Raw genomic sequence first — 15,724 nt, 5'->3', positions numbered from 1 at the left:
AGAGGCATCGACTTCAGATGGGCGCCCCAGCCCGCCCGGGCTTCCAGGCGGCCTCACCCGGCCCGATCGGTCCTCACGGTTCTCGATCTCTCGGTCCCGGGCCCTCCAGCCGCCGAGCTGCCTACTCACCCTCCCCCTTTCCATCTTCCCCGGGCCTTCCCGCTCCCGCAGCCGCCTGAGCCCCCGCCCCGAGAGCTCCACGCCAAACCTTGCCCAGGCCCGCTTTCTCCACATCGATGGCGGCGGGAGGAGTGGAGAGGCGCGGCGAGCGGCGCTTCCACGGTTGACGGCTGGGGAGAAGACGTGAGGTGCGGGCAGACGAACCGCTCAGCAGGCGGTGCAACAACGCCCCGGTAACCGAGCGCTGCCTGGAAGCCAGAGCCTGCACAGACACAGGCAGTTACAGCCGTTGGGAGGCGGGGGAGAAGAGGGAGGAGACAGCGCGATGAAAAGGAGGTGGCGACGTCGACGCGCTGACGTCACGCGCAGAGACGGAGAGGGATGATCTCCCTCCACTTCCTCCAATCCGGGCGGAGCTAGGGAGTGTGGGCGGGGTCTAAATCACGGCAGCCTGTCACAGCAAACGGCGAGGTCGGTTGGGGGAGAGGGAGGAGCCAGCGAGAGTGAGTGAGAGACTCGCGGAGGGAGGGAGAGGAAAAGAGCGGAAGTCTCGCGAGGTGATACCGGAGCGAGTGTGGCGGCGGCGAGATTTGCAGTCGGGCTGAGGAGTTGGTATTTGTGTTGAAGGAGGAGGCGGAGGAGGAGAGGAGGAAGAGGGGGGGAAAGCCCGGAGACCCGGCCCGAAGGGTGGGGTGGGAGGGGAGGGGGGGGCAGCAGCCTCTCCAGCCCGGACGAGAAGCCCGAGCGAGTCGCGGAGCGAGAAGGGGGACAGAGAGCACCGACAGCCTGCCCGCCCGCTCGCCCGCCCCCTCCCTTTTACCCTCCCTCCCCCTTCCCCAGATTCCCCCCCTCCCCTCTCGCTCGCTCCCTTCCCTTCCCCGCGACCGGCCGCCTCGCCCGCCTCGCCCGCCCGCAGCGGAGGAGGACGCGGACGAGGGGGTGGAGAGCGGCGGTAGCGGCCGGGCCAGGCGGCGGCGGGAGAGGCTTCAGCCATGGCCTCGGGCGACACCCTCTACATCGCCACGGACGGCTCGGAGATGCCGGCCGAGATCGTGGAGCTGCACGAGATCGAGGTGGAGACCATCCCCGTGGAGACCATCGAGACCACCGTGGTGGGCGAGGAGGAGGACGAGGAGGAGGATGACGAGGACGGCGCGGGCGGCGGCGGGGGGGGCGGCGGCCACGGCGGCCACCACCACCATCACCACCACCACCACCACCACCATCACCACCCGCCCATGATCGCCCTGCAGCCGCTCGTCACGGACGACCCCAGCCAGGTCCACCACCACCAGGAGGTGATCCTGGTGCAGACGCGCGAGGAGGTGGTGGGCGGCGACGACTCGGACGGCCTGCGGGCCGAGGACGGCTTCGAGGACCAGATCCTCATCCCCGTGCCCGCCCCGGCCGGCGGCGACGAGGACTACATCGAGCAGACGCTGGTCACGGCCGCGGCGGCCGGCAAAAGCGGCGGCGGCTCGTCGTCGTCGAGCGGCGGCCGGATGAAGAAGGGCGGCGGCGGGGGCAAGAAGAGCGGCAAGAAGAGTTACCTGAGCAGCGGCGGCGGCGGAGCCGGCGGTGGCGGCGGCGGCGGCGGGGCCGAGCCGAGCGGCAGGAAGTGGGAGCAGAAGCAGGTGCAGATCAAGACCCTGGAGGGGGAGTTCTCCGTCACCATGTGGGCCTCAGGTGAGCGGCGCCGGGCCGAGGGAGGCGCGGGCGGACGGGACGCGGCCCGGACGACACGGCCCCGGCTCCCCCGGCCCCGGGGATGTTTTTGTTTTGAAGGGAAGCCATGTTTTATGTGTGTGATGGGCGCCGCCATCTTCTTCGCCAGGGCAAGTATGGCGGCCTCAAAAGATGGCGGGGCCTGTGCGGCGGCGGGGGCGGCGGGGCTGCTGGGACCCGTCCGGGGGGAAAGGAAGATGGCGGCGCTGGTGGTGTGGAGGGGACGTGGGGGAGGGGTGGTGCGAGGGCGGGGGGGCGGGCGGCGCGCCGGCTCCACAACTAGGCCGCAATGGCGTAGTTTCTCCGAGAGGGGGAAGCGGCCGCGGAGGGGAGGGGGGAGGGGAGGAGTGGAGGCGGGGGGTGGGGCCGGGCTCTGGGGAGGGGAGGGGAGGGGGGTGGGGCGGGGGTGTCTCGCAGCCTCTACCTCCACGCTGCCGCCCGCTCCATTCTCCCCGCGCCCCCACCTTCGCCCCACCTCCTCCCCCTTCTCCGGCTCGTCCGCCCTCCCGCCACGCGCCCTCCTTGTCCGGCTGCTCCAACCCCTTTCCTTCTCCGCCCAACCCTCCCCCCTCGTCCCTGCAGCCAGGGAGGGGGGAGCCTCTCCGGGTCACCGTTACCCCGGGAGTGGGGGGGTGGAACCGCTGCATTGTTCTAGCCGAGGCTCGAGGATCCGCTTTCTCCTCCTCTCCTCCCGCCCTCCTCCAGCTGGGGGGGGGGGCTGCGGGGGAAGGAGCACAGGTCGGCCTTCCCGTCCTCTAAGCCCTGCGGACCCTGTTCCGGTCCGGGGGCGACCCCGACGGGGGGGGGGGGGCCTGCTGGACCAGTGTGTCTTGGAGGAGGAAGTGCCGGAGGGCTGGAGGATTCTTTGGCCGGTAAAGACTTAGTCCTTAGGAGGCAGGCCCGGGTCGAGCTTGGGTTCTCTGAGTGATTCGGTTACGGGGAGCACACCCCCTGTCCGACCCCCAACTACACCTCCGCCTTCGGGGCGAGAAGTTGTTTGTTTCCTTCCATTTCGTCTCCGCTCTTCCGAAGAAGGCTGTTTTCAAAAGGGGCGGGGGAGGTTTTGCCCCTTTTCACTTAGTCTCAGTTTCCCTCAACTGGTTGAAGACTAGACCATTCTCAGGAAATGGTGCTCTATTGAACCACATCTTTTTGCAGCATTTTCTATTTCCAGTCTTTTTTCAGTATTAGTATGACTTCATGGGGGGGGGGGAGTAGCAGTACAAACTGAAACTGATTTTGACCTAAATTAAAACTAGCTTTGGAAATGAAATTTAATTAAATATTAATTATCGCGGTTTTTTTCTTATTAAAAATATTGGGTAAGAAAATATTTAAAAGTTTTTAAATTTTGATAGAGCTTTCGTTTTAAACAAAGTTTTCGGGTGGAGAGGTTAAAATTTTTAAATGGTATTTTTGCTTTCTACTTCAAGAAACATTTTAAAAATCGTACTTTAAAAAGATGACATTCACTTTTAATAGTGCTTTTCATATAGCAATATTGTATAACTATGTGGTACTTTACCTAGCAAAATTGGAGGATATTAAAACTGGGCACTAAGATGACTACACCTGCAACTAATAATTTATCTGAGGTTTCAAGGTTGATACTCCCTAAATAAATTTGTTGTCCTTTTCCCATTTCCCACCCCCACCAAAAAACCTTCATGGCAGTGGTTTCTTTTAAACTGCTCTCATAACTTTTGAATCAATACAGATTTTGGTTGTTGTTAAAACCAGAAAAGAACAAACAATGGATGAGAGACTAGAATATGAAGCTGGTTTAGGTCTGTCCAATCAGAAAGTTAATATAACTGAAGCCTGGTGTTAGGTATGTGATTCAAGGGATAGTTGAACAAATGGACTCTGCCAGAGTCTCAACATATATTGACATGTATCTGGAGACCTTGAATGCAGAATACCCTCGGGAGATTTTAGTAGTCCAGTTGTGCAGAAGCTAGATGATAAAAGTTATAGAAATTGAGTATATGCTTGCCAAAAGATGCCTCCTTTTCTTGTTTAATCGAGATACTCTAGTTAATAACAAGTGTTTTTAAATTTAATTTAGGGACTTCTGGGAAATTAGAAATTTGGATTATAAATATAGGTTTGCTGATTTTATTTTTTTATATTGAGTTTTACCAATCAAAATTATTTGGGGATATCTGCAATGTTGTGTATAAATATAGTGTAATTCTGAAGTTATGCTTACTTACAAGACATGAGCATGTGATTGTAAGCAATAAAAAAATTAAGGTTTAAGAAGAGACAGTTGTTACAAAGTGAACTTGGCATCTTGAAGACCAAGTTCATCTCTGACCTTATAATAGGATGTGTGACTAAACAAGTCACTAAAACTAATCTATACTTTGTCCTTTTGTAAAATGGAATTAATACCTAATACGGTGGTTGTGAAGTTCAAAAGGTACTACGTGTAAACCTCAAAATAACAATAGCTAGCATTTATACAGCACTGTGCTTGGTACTTTACAAGTATTATTTCATTTGATTCACACAATAACCTGTGGAGATGAATGCTGTTATTATACCAGTCTTGCAGTTAAGGAAACTAAGGCAGAAGGAAGCTAACTGACATGCCCAAGGTCACGATGCTAGTAAATTGCCTGAGGCTGAATTTAAGCCCATGATCTTCTTGATTCTTGGCCCTGCCCTCAACCTGCAGTGACCTAGCTGCCTCAGTCTTAGCTTCCTCTTTCATAAAACACCTAATATTCTGTGTTACTTACCTTATGAGATAGTATTGTGAGTATTGTGCCTGTTTTATTAATAAGGAAGCTAAGGCTCATAAGAGGTGAGTTGGCTTGATACAAAGTGTCAAAACTTATATTCTAACCCAACCTTGATTCCTAAATCCAGCTTTCTATTTTTCGATTTCAGATGGATTAATAAAAATACTTCCAACTTTCAATTTTATAAGTGGTAATGTGGAGTCAGAGGTAACAGACAAGCCCAATGGTGCAAGGTTAGCCTAAATAAAAATCAGCTAGCAAAAGAGTAAGGATTTTAAGTGTTTTCAGGAATTGAAGGTTGGTGATCAGCATTTTAAAATAATGATTTTCACTCTGCAGGTGGTGGCTGTTCACACAGTTGAACAACTTAGGGTTTATTTTAATGTAAATTACTAAAGGGCAGGCCTGTAACAACCATAAGCATACTGACATTTAGTTAATATTAGATGATGATAATATATGGCATTTTGCTTCCACTGACATGTTTTGTGGTAGATTATCCCCCTTCCCTCTGCCTTTTGTGGTTGAGGGCATATTACAGAAGAAAAACTAAATGGTTTGTGGTCAGCAGGGCATGTCCTGAAGTTCCAATTCACAATATGGTTTTCTTAGAAGTGGGATAACTTGAAGTAGAAACATGAGAGAGCAAATGATTTAAGACATTCTATTGTTTCACAAAATGTTTTAAGCCTGGATTTAGAATTTTTAATGCTCTAAACCTTTAGCATAATATTTTGGATTGGGATTGACTAAAAGACATTTTGGTTCAAGAACAACAATAGTTAATATTTCTCATGCTTTTAAGGTTTAAAGTACTTGTCTCCTAACAGTCCAGTAAGATAGGTCACTTTATTCCCATCCTGTAGATCAGGAGTTCTTAACGGGGAGTCCATAAATAGGTTTCAGGGGACCTGTTAAATTCGGATGGGGGATATTTTTCTCATCTTTATTTTAACTTACCTCTAAGTGAAATTTAGCAATCCTTTCAATTTATTTAAAAATATTGAACTTAAGAATGGATTCATAGGCTTCACCAGACTGCCAGTGGGGCCTATGGCACAAAAAAAGATTAAGAACCTCTGCTGTAGAATTATTAATGGACAGAATCCTTGTCCCATAATCATGAATAATAGTGGTGGAAAGTCAGAAAACCTAGACTTGAATCCCAGTTTCTGCCGCTTAGTGCCTTTGTGACCTTGAACAAGTCACTTACCTATCTTTACCTATCTTCGTGTGTAAAATGAGAGGATTGGACTAAATTACTCCCTGGCATCTCTTTTAAATCAAGATGTATAATCGTATATTTAATTAGTGAAGAAGTAAAGGATAGGTTAGTGAAGAAATAAATGAGTCTCAGGTTTAATGCTATCAAACATAGCAGAATGCCATTTGGAGTAGAAATCTGTCCAGGATTCAGGAATCATTATCCAGGTTTTGCATTAACTCAACTGCCTGCTGCTACCATCCACCTGACTTTTTATCAAGAAGAGAAAAAGAATCGTGGTATCCTTTGAACTAGAAGTCCTCCAAAATATCTGATCTGCCCTGAAAGCCATCATTTTACAGTGGCTAAGACTTGAGTTTAAGTTACCCAGAGTTACCCAACTAAATATGAACCATTTTTTACATTAATATAGCTAATCTAGAGCTGTAGCTTCAATGATAATCGTCTTTTGAATGGAACACAGGCATGAGTAGCTCTTAGGTCCTAGTTTTTGCTTCCTCTTTTTAAGAACTCCCTAGAAAGTCAGATTTGGGGCATATATGCTAGTATCACAGTGTGGTTGGATATTTTGTTTGGTTGCCTTTTTTTAAACCATCTTCAGTTTCAGTTTAGGATATTGTAAACAAATTGCTTTTGACACTCTTAAAATACTTTTTTAAATGGATAATTAAAGTAGACATTTCAGTATTACCATATTTAGAACTTGATTTTATATTGGGATTCTCCAATAATCATTTTTCTGTTATTGAACCATTGGCTTAGTGAGAACTGGAAATCCCATAATTGTGATATAATCACTATATCTTTATTTGAGGGAAAGCTGTGTATTTATCATCTGTCAGACTAGATGTTGAAGTGTTTTGTGTTTCAGATGTAATGGGATAGTTCCGAGATTCTTTACCCTTTTTGTGTTGTGGATCCCTTTGGCAATCAGGTGAAGTCTTAGTGCTCCTCAGAATAATGTTTTTAAATGCATAAAATACACAGGATTACAAAAGGAACCAAATGATTGAAATATTTTTAAAAGCAAATTGACTGACCCCAGGTTAAGCATCCCTGATAAAATCCAGTCCTTAATTATACTGATGAAAGTGAGTACTCCAGGCTAAGTGAGTTTGTCTAAAATTACATAGCTAGAACCCACATCATTTGCTGAAAGAAGTGTGTGTGTTGTATATAAAAAGGATGAAGATGAGATACATACCCTCTGAGTTTTAGATTAAGTGCAACTTAATCTGAAGCGTGTTGCATATAATCAGTTTTTTCTGAGTTGTTAATATGGGAAGGACAACACAAGGGAGAGTATATGGAATGTGTTTTTGAACAAATGGAGTAAATTAAATTTTTCATTTTTGGAAAGTACCTTTTCTGAAAGGAAAAAACTAATACCACTGACTTCGTATTTTTTGAAAGCGAATTAAATCTGACTTTCCTTACATCAGTAGGGAAGAATGAGTTATGAATGAAAAGCAGTAGGGAAAAATAGATGTAATACATCAATCCATGGAGGGAAGGCTACAAATTATAAATCTGTTAAAAAACATTGTCACCTAATCACATCAACATTTATTTATTATTCTTTATTTTGTTATAGTCCTTATTATGCTTTCCTTTTAGCTTAGCTGAGCTGTGAATCACCAAGCTATGTAAACACTGGTTGGTGTTCAGATACACCAGGGGTTTTAGTTCCTATGACATTTATCCAAAAATTACTTCTGGAGGAAAAGCAATCAACTACAAGATAACAGATTTCTTACCATCTAAAGAGGGTTCCCAAGACAGTAAAGAGCAGTAAGGTTATTTGATGCCTAAGCCAATTGCCAGAATTATTGCTTGCCTTCTCCAAGGCTTTAGCCTAGGAATGGCTTTTTAGACCATGGTAGAAATTGCTTTAGCAAGTCAAGTAGCAAAGTAAATTTTAGGATTGAAGGCCACTTCAATTCTTATCCCTCTGAGCTACTCTTTTTAGAAAGGTAGTGTTGAAAGAAGATCAATTTTACTTCTTGAGAAAAAGACTGAAAAATAAAGCTTTGTTAACACCAAAAGTTCAAAATTTAGGTAAATGTAAAACTAAATGGGTGTTTAACTGAATGTTATGAGTCACTTCATCAGATTATCAAGAAAAGTTGACTGTCCTCTAGTACCCAGGATATATCTCCAGTGTTTATAAATCAGGTTTTTAATTTTTTTTAATTTAATTTTTTGGGGGAGGCAGTGTGGTACACTGGGAAGAGCATTAAATTTGGAGTCGAATGTTGGCTGTGCTGCCTGTGTGACCTTGGGCAAGTCACTCAGGGTCTCTGGGGTTGCTTTTCTTTTTTTAAAATAAAAGATAAATTAGTGGCCTCTGAATTTGATTTTTTTTAAAGCTCTAATTTTGTGGTACATTTTATTTGGATATAACCCATTAGAGTGAATTGCACAACAAGTTGAAACATGTTAATCTGAAGAAACCTTCATTTTGGCAGCAAGAGGAAGGCATTTCTGGAAGGAGAATGGATTTAGACAAGGCTGGAAGCAAACAATTCAATGGAATAGATTGGCACTTGTCTGAGACTTGAGTTCTAATTCCCCCATGTCACGTACTGCCTGTGTATGATCTTAGACAAGTCACTTCTCAGCTTTAGTTTCCTCATCTGTAAAATGAGGCTGTTGGGACTAGCTGTACTCTGGACCCTATTGGCTCTAAATCTGTTGGGCTTATATGTTTTATAAGAAGCTACAGTGGCATTAGAACCCACAGGTTCTTAAGTGCATGCCTTCTTGTTCTTTTTTTTAATATCTCATGGATGCTACTAGAAGGGTACGTTTGAAAGGTATTGATATAATCATTGCCTCTTCATGTTAGGAAAACAGTGCTAGCTTAGAAGTTAGTGACCTTGAAAAGGTTACTTAACATTTTGAGATTTGAATCTTGCCTCTAAGATCCAATAACCTTATTTTAGAGAGATTTACCAATTCAAAACCCCTTAGTGAAGATAGCAGATTGGGTACTTCAGTTTGTTAAAACTAGACCCATAACTCCCTCCAGCCCCACCCTCCAGTTTAACAGTGTGATGGCCAAAATGTTATCAGAGGACTATTATTAGGTTTAGCTTTTCAATTCTTCCTGGGAACTTCTAATTGTTTTAGAATCCCTACAAGTCTGTATAATCTGGGGGAGCACATATACATGTGAACTGCAGGTAGTGAGAAAACTTGTTAAATAGAATTGATTGCTTCCTGATCCTCTGTTGGTACTGTGTTGTCATAGCTTGTTTGTTTTTGACTGGTTAATTCTCTGAATTGACTTGAATGCTATATTGTATTCTTGGTCATTAAAAAAGAGGGGCCAGCTAAAAGATTAATGCAAGAACCTATTTTGTATCTATCAATTCCTTTAAACGTTTACTAAAGATATATTATGTGCAAGGGCTGGTTGTTGCTAGGAATACAGAGATGTAATCCAGATTCTGCTCTCCAGTATCTTGTAATCTAATGGAGGTAGGAGAGAGGGTGTACATAGGTCATCATAATACAAGGGAGAATGAGAAGTGCAAAAGAGGTTCAAGCAAAGGAAAAGAGGGGGAAAGAATTTTCCCCTGGGGACCAGGTACCCTCTTTTCACAGACCCTGCATTGGAAAAGACCTCAGAGACCTTTCTGGTCCCGTTCTTACCTTAACAAGGATCTGTCTCCTCCACAATATATCTGACCAGTATGCTCTTCCCACCCTTTTTGTTTCATTCAACAAGCACATCATTTTATGTAAGGCACTATGGACAAACAAAGCTGTGCCCTGCCCACAAAGAACTTTCATTTTAATTTGGAGAAACAAGCAGGTGAACAGTTAAATCAATACAAAATTATTTTAGTGGAGGAGAGCACTAAGAACTGAGGGATTAAAGACAATCCAGTTGCACTTGGAAATATTTCTAATTGTTGGGATGCTTTTCTTTACATCAAACCTAAATTGTTTGGAGTTTCTGCCCTCTGGGTCCAAGCACAAATAAATCTAATCCCTCTTCAGCATTATAGCTCTACACATACTTAAAGACAGCTACCATATTTCCCCAAAAAACTTCTCATCTCCTGGCAAAACATCCCCAGTTCCTTCAAGTAATAGTCCTTATGTAATATATTCTTGAGGCCCTTCACCATCCAGGTTACCTTTTTTGGATGCTCTACAACATAATCATTGTCCTTAACATGTGACCGTCAGAACTGAGCAGTCCTCTTGCCTGGTCTATTATAATAGCCTTACTGGTCTCCCCACCCTTTTCACTCCTTACCTTAGATCCCTGCCAAAGTAATGTTTCTAATGTGTAGGCCTGCATTATACTCCCTTACTCAAATCTGTTCAGTGGCTCTTTGTCACCATAGGATAAAATGTAAACCTTTTATGCTAGTTCGCAGTGCTCTATAAAATGACCCCAGGCTTAGTTTCTAGCCTTATTTCACACTATTATCCTTCATGTACTCTATGTTCCAGCCAAACTGGACTAATAGCCATTTCATGGTCTCATCTTGCCCTTTTCCACCTCTTCATTTGCACAGGCCATACCCCATGCCTGGAACAGACTCCCTCCACATCTCCGTCTGCTGAAATCCTTCTCTTCCTTCAAGACTCAGGTCTGGTTGTCAACTCCTTCCGTGAAGTCTTTCTTGTTTTCTCTACCCACCCTACCCCTCCCCTGTTCCTGTCTATAGCTAGAAGTGATCTCTCCTACACACTTAACACATTTTAACTTGTATTAAGTAAGGACAGAAATACAGTATTTTGTTCTCTTTCAATTTGTTCAGTAAGATTGAAAATCTTAAAATTTTTAAAGATTGAAAATCTTGTTTCAACTGTTAGCATAGCTTTTAAAAATTTTGCAACTTTAATTTGAGCTGCAATGCATTTATGGCAGTAATTTGTGTTCAAGTCACTAGTGTAAGATAAGGCTTAATTTAGACATTGTCCTAAATGTTTATAAACATCAATTGATTATATACATTGAGCATCTGATTTTTGCATGGCACTGTTAGCCACTGTGGGAGATGCAAAGACACAAAACATAACCTCTCTCAGAACTTACTCTATTGAAGAGAGACAAGGTATACTCAAAAAGGTAACTAACAGTGAAACAGTTAACATACATTCAGGAAGCCACACAGGTAGTTCAAGATTAATAAGAGTCTTTCCAATTATTAATCCAAAAATTGCTTGATTTTGAAATGGGGTTTTGTATTTATTTGCACGTTTAAAGAATTTTTTTATTTGTGTCTTTTGTTTTTAAATCAACTTCATTTCCAAATATATCCTTCCTACCAGCCAATCCTTGAAATAAAGAATAAAGGGGGGAGAGGGTGTGGAAACAGTTCAGGAAATTAACCAACAACCAAGTTGAAATGTGTAATGATATGTAACTCAGTTTCCCCCACCTTTATCAAGAAGGAAAGGGAGATGAATTTTCCTTAGCTTTTTTTTAGGACCGAGCTTAATACCCAGCAGTTTCAGCTTTTTTGTTCTTTTAATTTATATTGTTATCCTTGTATATATTGTTTTCCTGGTTCTTATTATATTATAAAGGATCATATATGTAGAGCTGGAAGGGATCTTAAATCTAGTTTCACTATGATCGGTTCATATAGGTCTTCCCATGCTTCTCTAAATTTTTCATATTCATTGTTTCTTATGCCATAGTAATATTCCATCATGATCGCATTGCAGTTTATTTAACCATTCCCTAATTGATAGATATGTTAGTCACCTTTTTTAGGCTAATTTCAAATTGCTTTTCAGAATGGTTTGGACAAATTTGTAACTATCAGTTCTGTTATTTTCCCTGTATTTCTACAGCCCATCCAACATTGAATGTCTTTTCATTGTCATCTTTGACTGTTTTCTGTATGTGACATGAAACCTCTGGGTTGTATTTCTCTCATTAATGATTGGGAGTGATCTTTGTATGATTGTTAATAGTTTGCAATTCTTCTTTGAGAACTGTTTTTCATATCCTTTTGTCTTGTGTTCATATTAGTTTCCTGCATATCTTGGGTTTTAGACCCATATCAGAAATACTGTTTGCACTTGAATATTCTGGGAATTTACTTCAAATGAAAGGTGTAATTTAGATAGTAGAAAGAGGACTGGCCTTGGACTCGGGAAGATCTGAGTTCAAGTTCTACCTCTGACACATACTGACCATTTGCCCATGAGCACAAGTCATTTAACTTCATTGTCTTCCCCCAGATCCATGTCTCATCCTAACCTTCTTTCTGTCAAGGATACTACCATCTTTCTGGTCACCCAACTTTACAGCCTTAGTCATCCTCAACTCTTCATTCTCCCTCAAACCACCACCACCACCACCTCCCAATTTTGTCATTTCTACTTACATAGCATCTCTTGCACCTATCCTCTTCATTCATTATATTTGCCACTCAGATTCAAGGCCTTATCAACTCACCTGAAGCAATAATTTCTATGTATCCAGTCTCCCTTCTCCAATCCATCCTTGACACAAGTGCAAATTTGGTAAAAAGCAAAAGCATGTATTTGTATGCTCACTGTTAAGGAAGATTTAGTGGCTTCACTTTTTTTCTATGATAAAATACAGATTTTTCCGGCATTTAAAGCCCTTCACAATCTTGCTCTAACTTATCTTTCCAGACTAATTTCACACTATACCTCACACTCTGTGGTTCAGCCAAACTGGTTTACTTTTCCATATATACACATTCCATTTCTTGGTTGTATCTTTGCACAAATTGTGTCCTGTTTCCCCCAATCCCACCCCCACCTCCCAGGCTTGGCATGAACTTGCCCCTCACCTCTGCTTCATAGAATCATTAGTTTGCTTCAAGGTTCAGCTTCAAGTGTCACTTCCTACAAGAGACCTTTTGGGAACTCCCTCTAATTTTTTTGTATTGGTTTATTTGCACTGCACATTTTTACCCAGTAGAGTATGAGTTCTTTGAGGGCAGGGACTATGTCCATTTGTCTGCATATCCTCAGTTTTGTACATAAAAGAGGCACTAATGCTTGTTGAATGAAGTGTCCCGGGCAATTTCCTATAGCTTTGTTAACAGACAACTTTTCTTTAGATGTTGAGTCTCCATATCAGGAGTTCCTTACGCTGGTAGAACAGATTCTTATGAAAATAACTTAAAACAGGACAAACCTAGGAGGCAAGAGTGGAGATTCCCAGTTGCCAGATCGTGCAGACTGGAGGTACAAGGACTTTAGAGGAGAGAGATTGCTGTGCAGTGTGATGATTGTCAGCAAGGAATTCCTCCCCAAAGAGGTTAGATTTTGATAAACAGAAGGAAAAAGAGAATTTTTGGATTAAAGGTATGAGCTACATGAAGAATATTAGGGTTAAGAAGAAGATGTCAACAAAATTCAATTAAAGTTTTATCAAAAGAAATGCATAGTTCCTGTCTTCAAAACACTTAAAATCCTTTGAGGATGACAGAAATAGTATGACAGTGCTATGAGAGATTGATTAAAGGAGAGAAAGATGACTTCTAGCAGAAGTAGAATAGGGAAGGTTTTGTGGGGGAGGTGGCACCAGAACTGAGCCTTGAATGGAAGGATTTTTAAAAATTGGTAACCTTTAAAAAAAAAACACATTAATTTCCCTAAATCTCCCGGGCTTATATAACAGAAATTTAAGAACACATATACCAAGTATATGAGGTATTCCATACCCATAACTCCACTTTTTTAAAGAAAGGAGGGAAGCACATTCTTATATTTAAACTAAGCTGAATCACAGAGTGTGAGGTATGATATGAAATTAGTCTGGAAAGAGCTAAGCACTTAATTTAAATGTTTTTGCTATTAACTTTTCCATTTGCATTTTTGAGGTATGTGTTTTCATTATTTTCTTGTTTCTACTTTTACTTCATTTTGTGTCTATGTAGTCTTCCCCTACTTCTGTGTTCTTCATATTCATTCTTTCTGTCAGCTCCGTAATTGTCCATTACATTCATATACAAGTTTATTTCCCAGTTGATGGGCATCTGCTTTGTTTCCATTTCTTTGCTACAACAAAATGCTCTCATTATTGTGGTGATTACAGTTTTAATCTTTGACCTCCTTGCATTAACACTCCTAGTTAATGAGCTCTCTTGGTCAAAAGGGAATGGACTTTTGCTAGTACATTCTTTGTGTGTGAATGATAGAATTTTATGTCACTGCTGTTTTCTTTTCTTTTCTTTTCTTTTTTTGCAGGGCAATGAGGGTTAAGTGACTTGCCCAGGGCCACACAGCTAGTTAAGTGTCAAGTGTCTGAGGCTGGATTTGAACTCAGGTCCTCCTGAATCCAAGGCCAGTGCTTTATCTATCCACTATGCCACCTAGCTGCCCCCCCCCCTTTTTTTAAAGTGAGGCAATTGGGATTAAGTGACTTGCCCAGGGTCACACAGCTAGTAAGTGTTAAGTGTCTGAGGCCGCATTTGAACTCAGGTACTCCTGACTCCGGGGCTGGTGCTCTATCCACTGCACCACCTAGCTGCCCTGAATGATAGGATTTTAACGTGGAGGTTGGGAGAGAGTTCATTTCATACAGAGATGATATGTAAATAAAGGCACAGAAGCTTTAGATATGGAAGAGACTAGAGAACTAGTCAGGCCTACTCATTTTACAGATGAGGAAAAGGCCCAAAAGAAACTAGAAACAGTATGAGACCATCTATTGGGGAATGGCTGAAAAAACTGTATCTGAACATAAGATTTATTGCATTGTAAAAAACAGTAGTGTGAAGAATTCACACACCATGGGAACATCTGTATAATCTGATAATGAAATTAACAAAAGCACGTCAATTTTTGGGATAATTGACAATATAAACAGTATCAAACACTTTAGAATGCATTGATCAATTGTCATGTCAACAGATCATAGATTGGGAACTGGAAGAGACCTTAAAGTAATCCAACCTCCTCCTTCTTCCCCTCTTCCTTTACAAATGAGAAACTCTGCCCCAAAGAGATTGGGACTTGCCCAGGGTCACACAGTGAGGAGTTAAGATGGTGCTGTTGGTGAAACATCCCCTTCCTCTTCGGTGGTCTGTTGTTCAGTCATGTCTAACTTTTCTTGACCCCATTTAAGGTTTTCTTGGTAAAGGTACTGGAATGATTTACCCTTTTTCTTCAACTCCTTTTACAGATAAAGGAACTGAGGCCAACGGGGGGTTAAGTGACTTATCCAGGGTCAAAAAGCTAGTAAGTGTCTGCCTGAGGCCAAATTTGAATTTAGGAAGATGAGTCTTTTTGACTCCAAGCATTGTGCCACCAGCTAGCTGCAATGGCCTATTGGTACAAAATGAGGCGGATGATTTTTGATACGTTGGGGGTGGGGTTTTTTGTTTTACTATAAGAGAGAGGAGGGAGGTGTGAAGTGATGGTGCAAAAAAAAAAAATGCATCAAAATGTTTTCTGCCCAAGGGGAGACCCCCAAAGAGATTGATTCATTTGAGACCTCACAATAAGTAGCAGAGCCCTTACTTAAAATACTTGGGTGCTTTTCCACTATACTCATAAGTAATTGGGAAAAGAGGAGAATAGGGAAAAGTAAACATCTCCAGTTTGGCTAGAACATGGTGTGAATGAAGAAGTATGGCTAGAAAGTTAGTTGGCAGCTTAGCTGGATTATGTAGGACTTCAGATGCTAGGTTGGAAAGTTTGTACTTTATTGGGGTAGAAGTGAGATGGTAGAGAGCCATCATTAAAGATGCCTGAGCAGGTGAGTTATATTTTACTTCTGGTTTAGGATAATTACTTTGGCAACATGGAGGTTGAGGTTGTATCAGAGGGTTTGACTCTGGAGTAATGGTGTTAAAGATAGGTGTTAGCTGGGGAAGGAGAAAAGAGGGACTAGATTCTGGTAAATTAACTTCTTCATTGTGGGAAAGTATAACATGTTCTAGGTTCA

General features: G+C 42.9%; 1 protein-coding gene across 3 annotated transcripts in view; it reads left to right on the top strand.

Annotated features, from left to right (window-relative positions):
* The first annotated feature begins 581 nt into the window (after positions 1–581).
* Positions 582–15,724, top strand: part of YY1 (YY1 transcription factor) — a 42,349-nt gene continuing 27,206 nt past the window's right edge. Inside the window, exons 1-2 of one of the 3 annotated variants that reach the window (XM_043987548.1) lie at positions 582–1,806; positions 10,356–10,430. In XM_043987548.1, coding sequence (XP_043843483.1) covers positions 1,113–1,806; positions 10,356–10,430 — 769 coding nt within the window. In that variant the 5' untranslated portion in view covers positions 582–1,112. The remainder of the gene's footprint in view (positions 1,807–10,355; positions 10,431–15,724) is intronic. The other 2 variants (XM_043987546.1, XM_043987547.1) reach the window with 2 other exon arrangements.

Source organism: Dromiciops gliroides, chromosome 2 (genome assembly GCF_019393635.1).
Source record: "Dromiciops gliroides isolate mDroGli1 chromosome 2, mDroGli1.pri, whole genome shotgun sequence".
NCBI classification, from domain to species: Eukaryota; Metazoa; Chordata; class Mammalia; order Microbiotheria; family Microbiotheriidae; genus Dromiciops; species Dromiciops gliroides.
The sequence above is the reverse complement of the archived record's forward strand: the minus strand, read 5'-3'. Positions and strand labels throughout refer to the sequence as shown.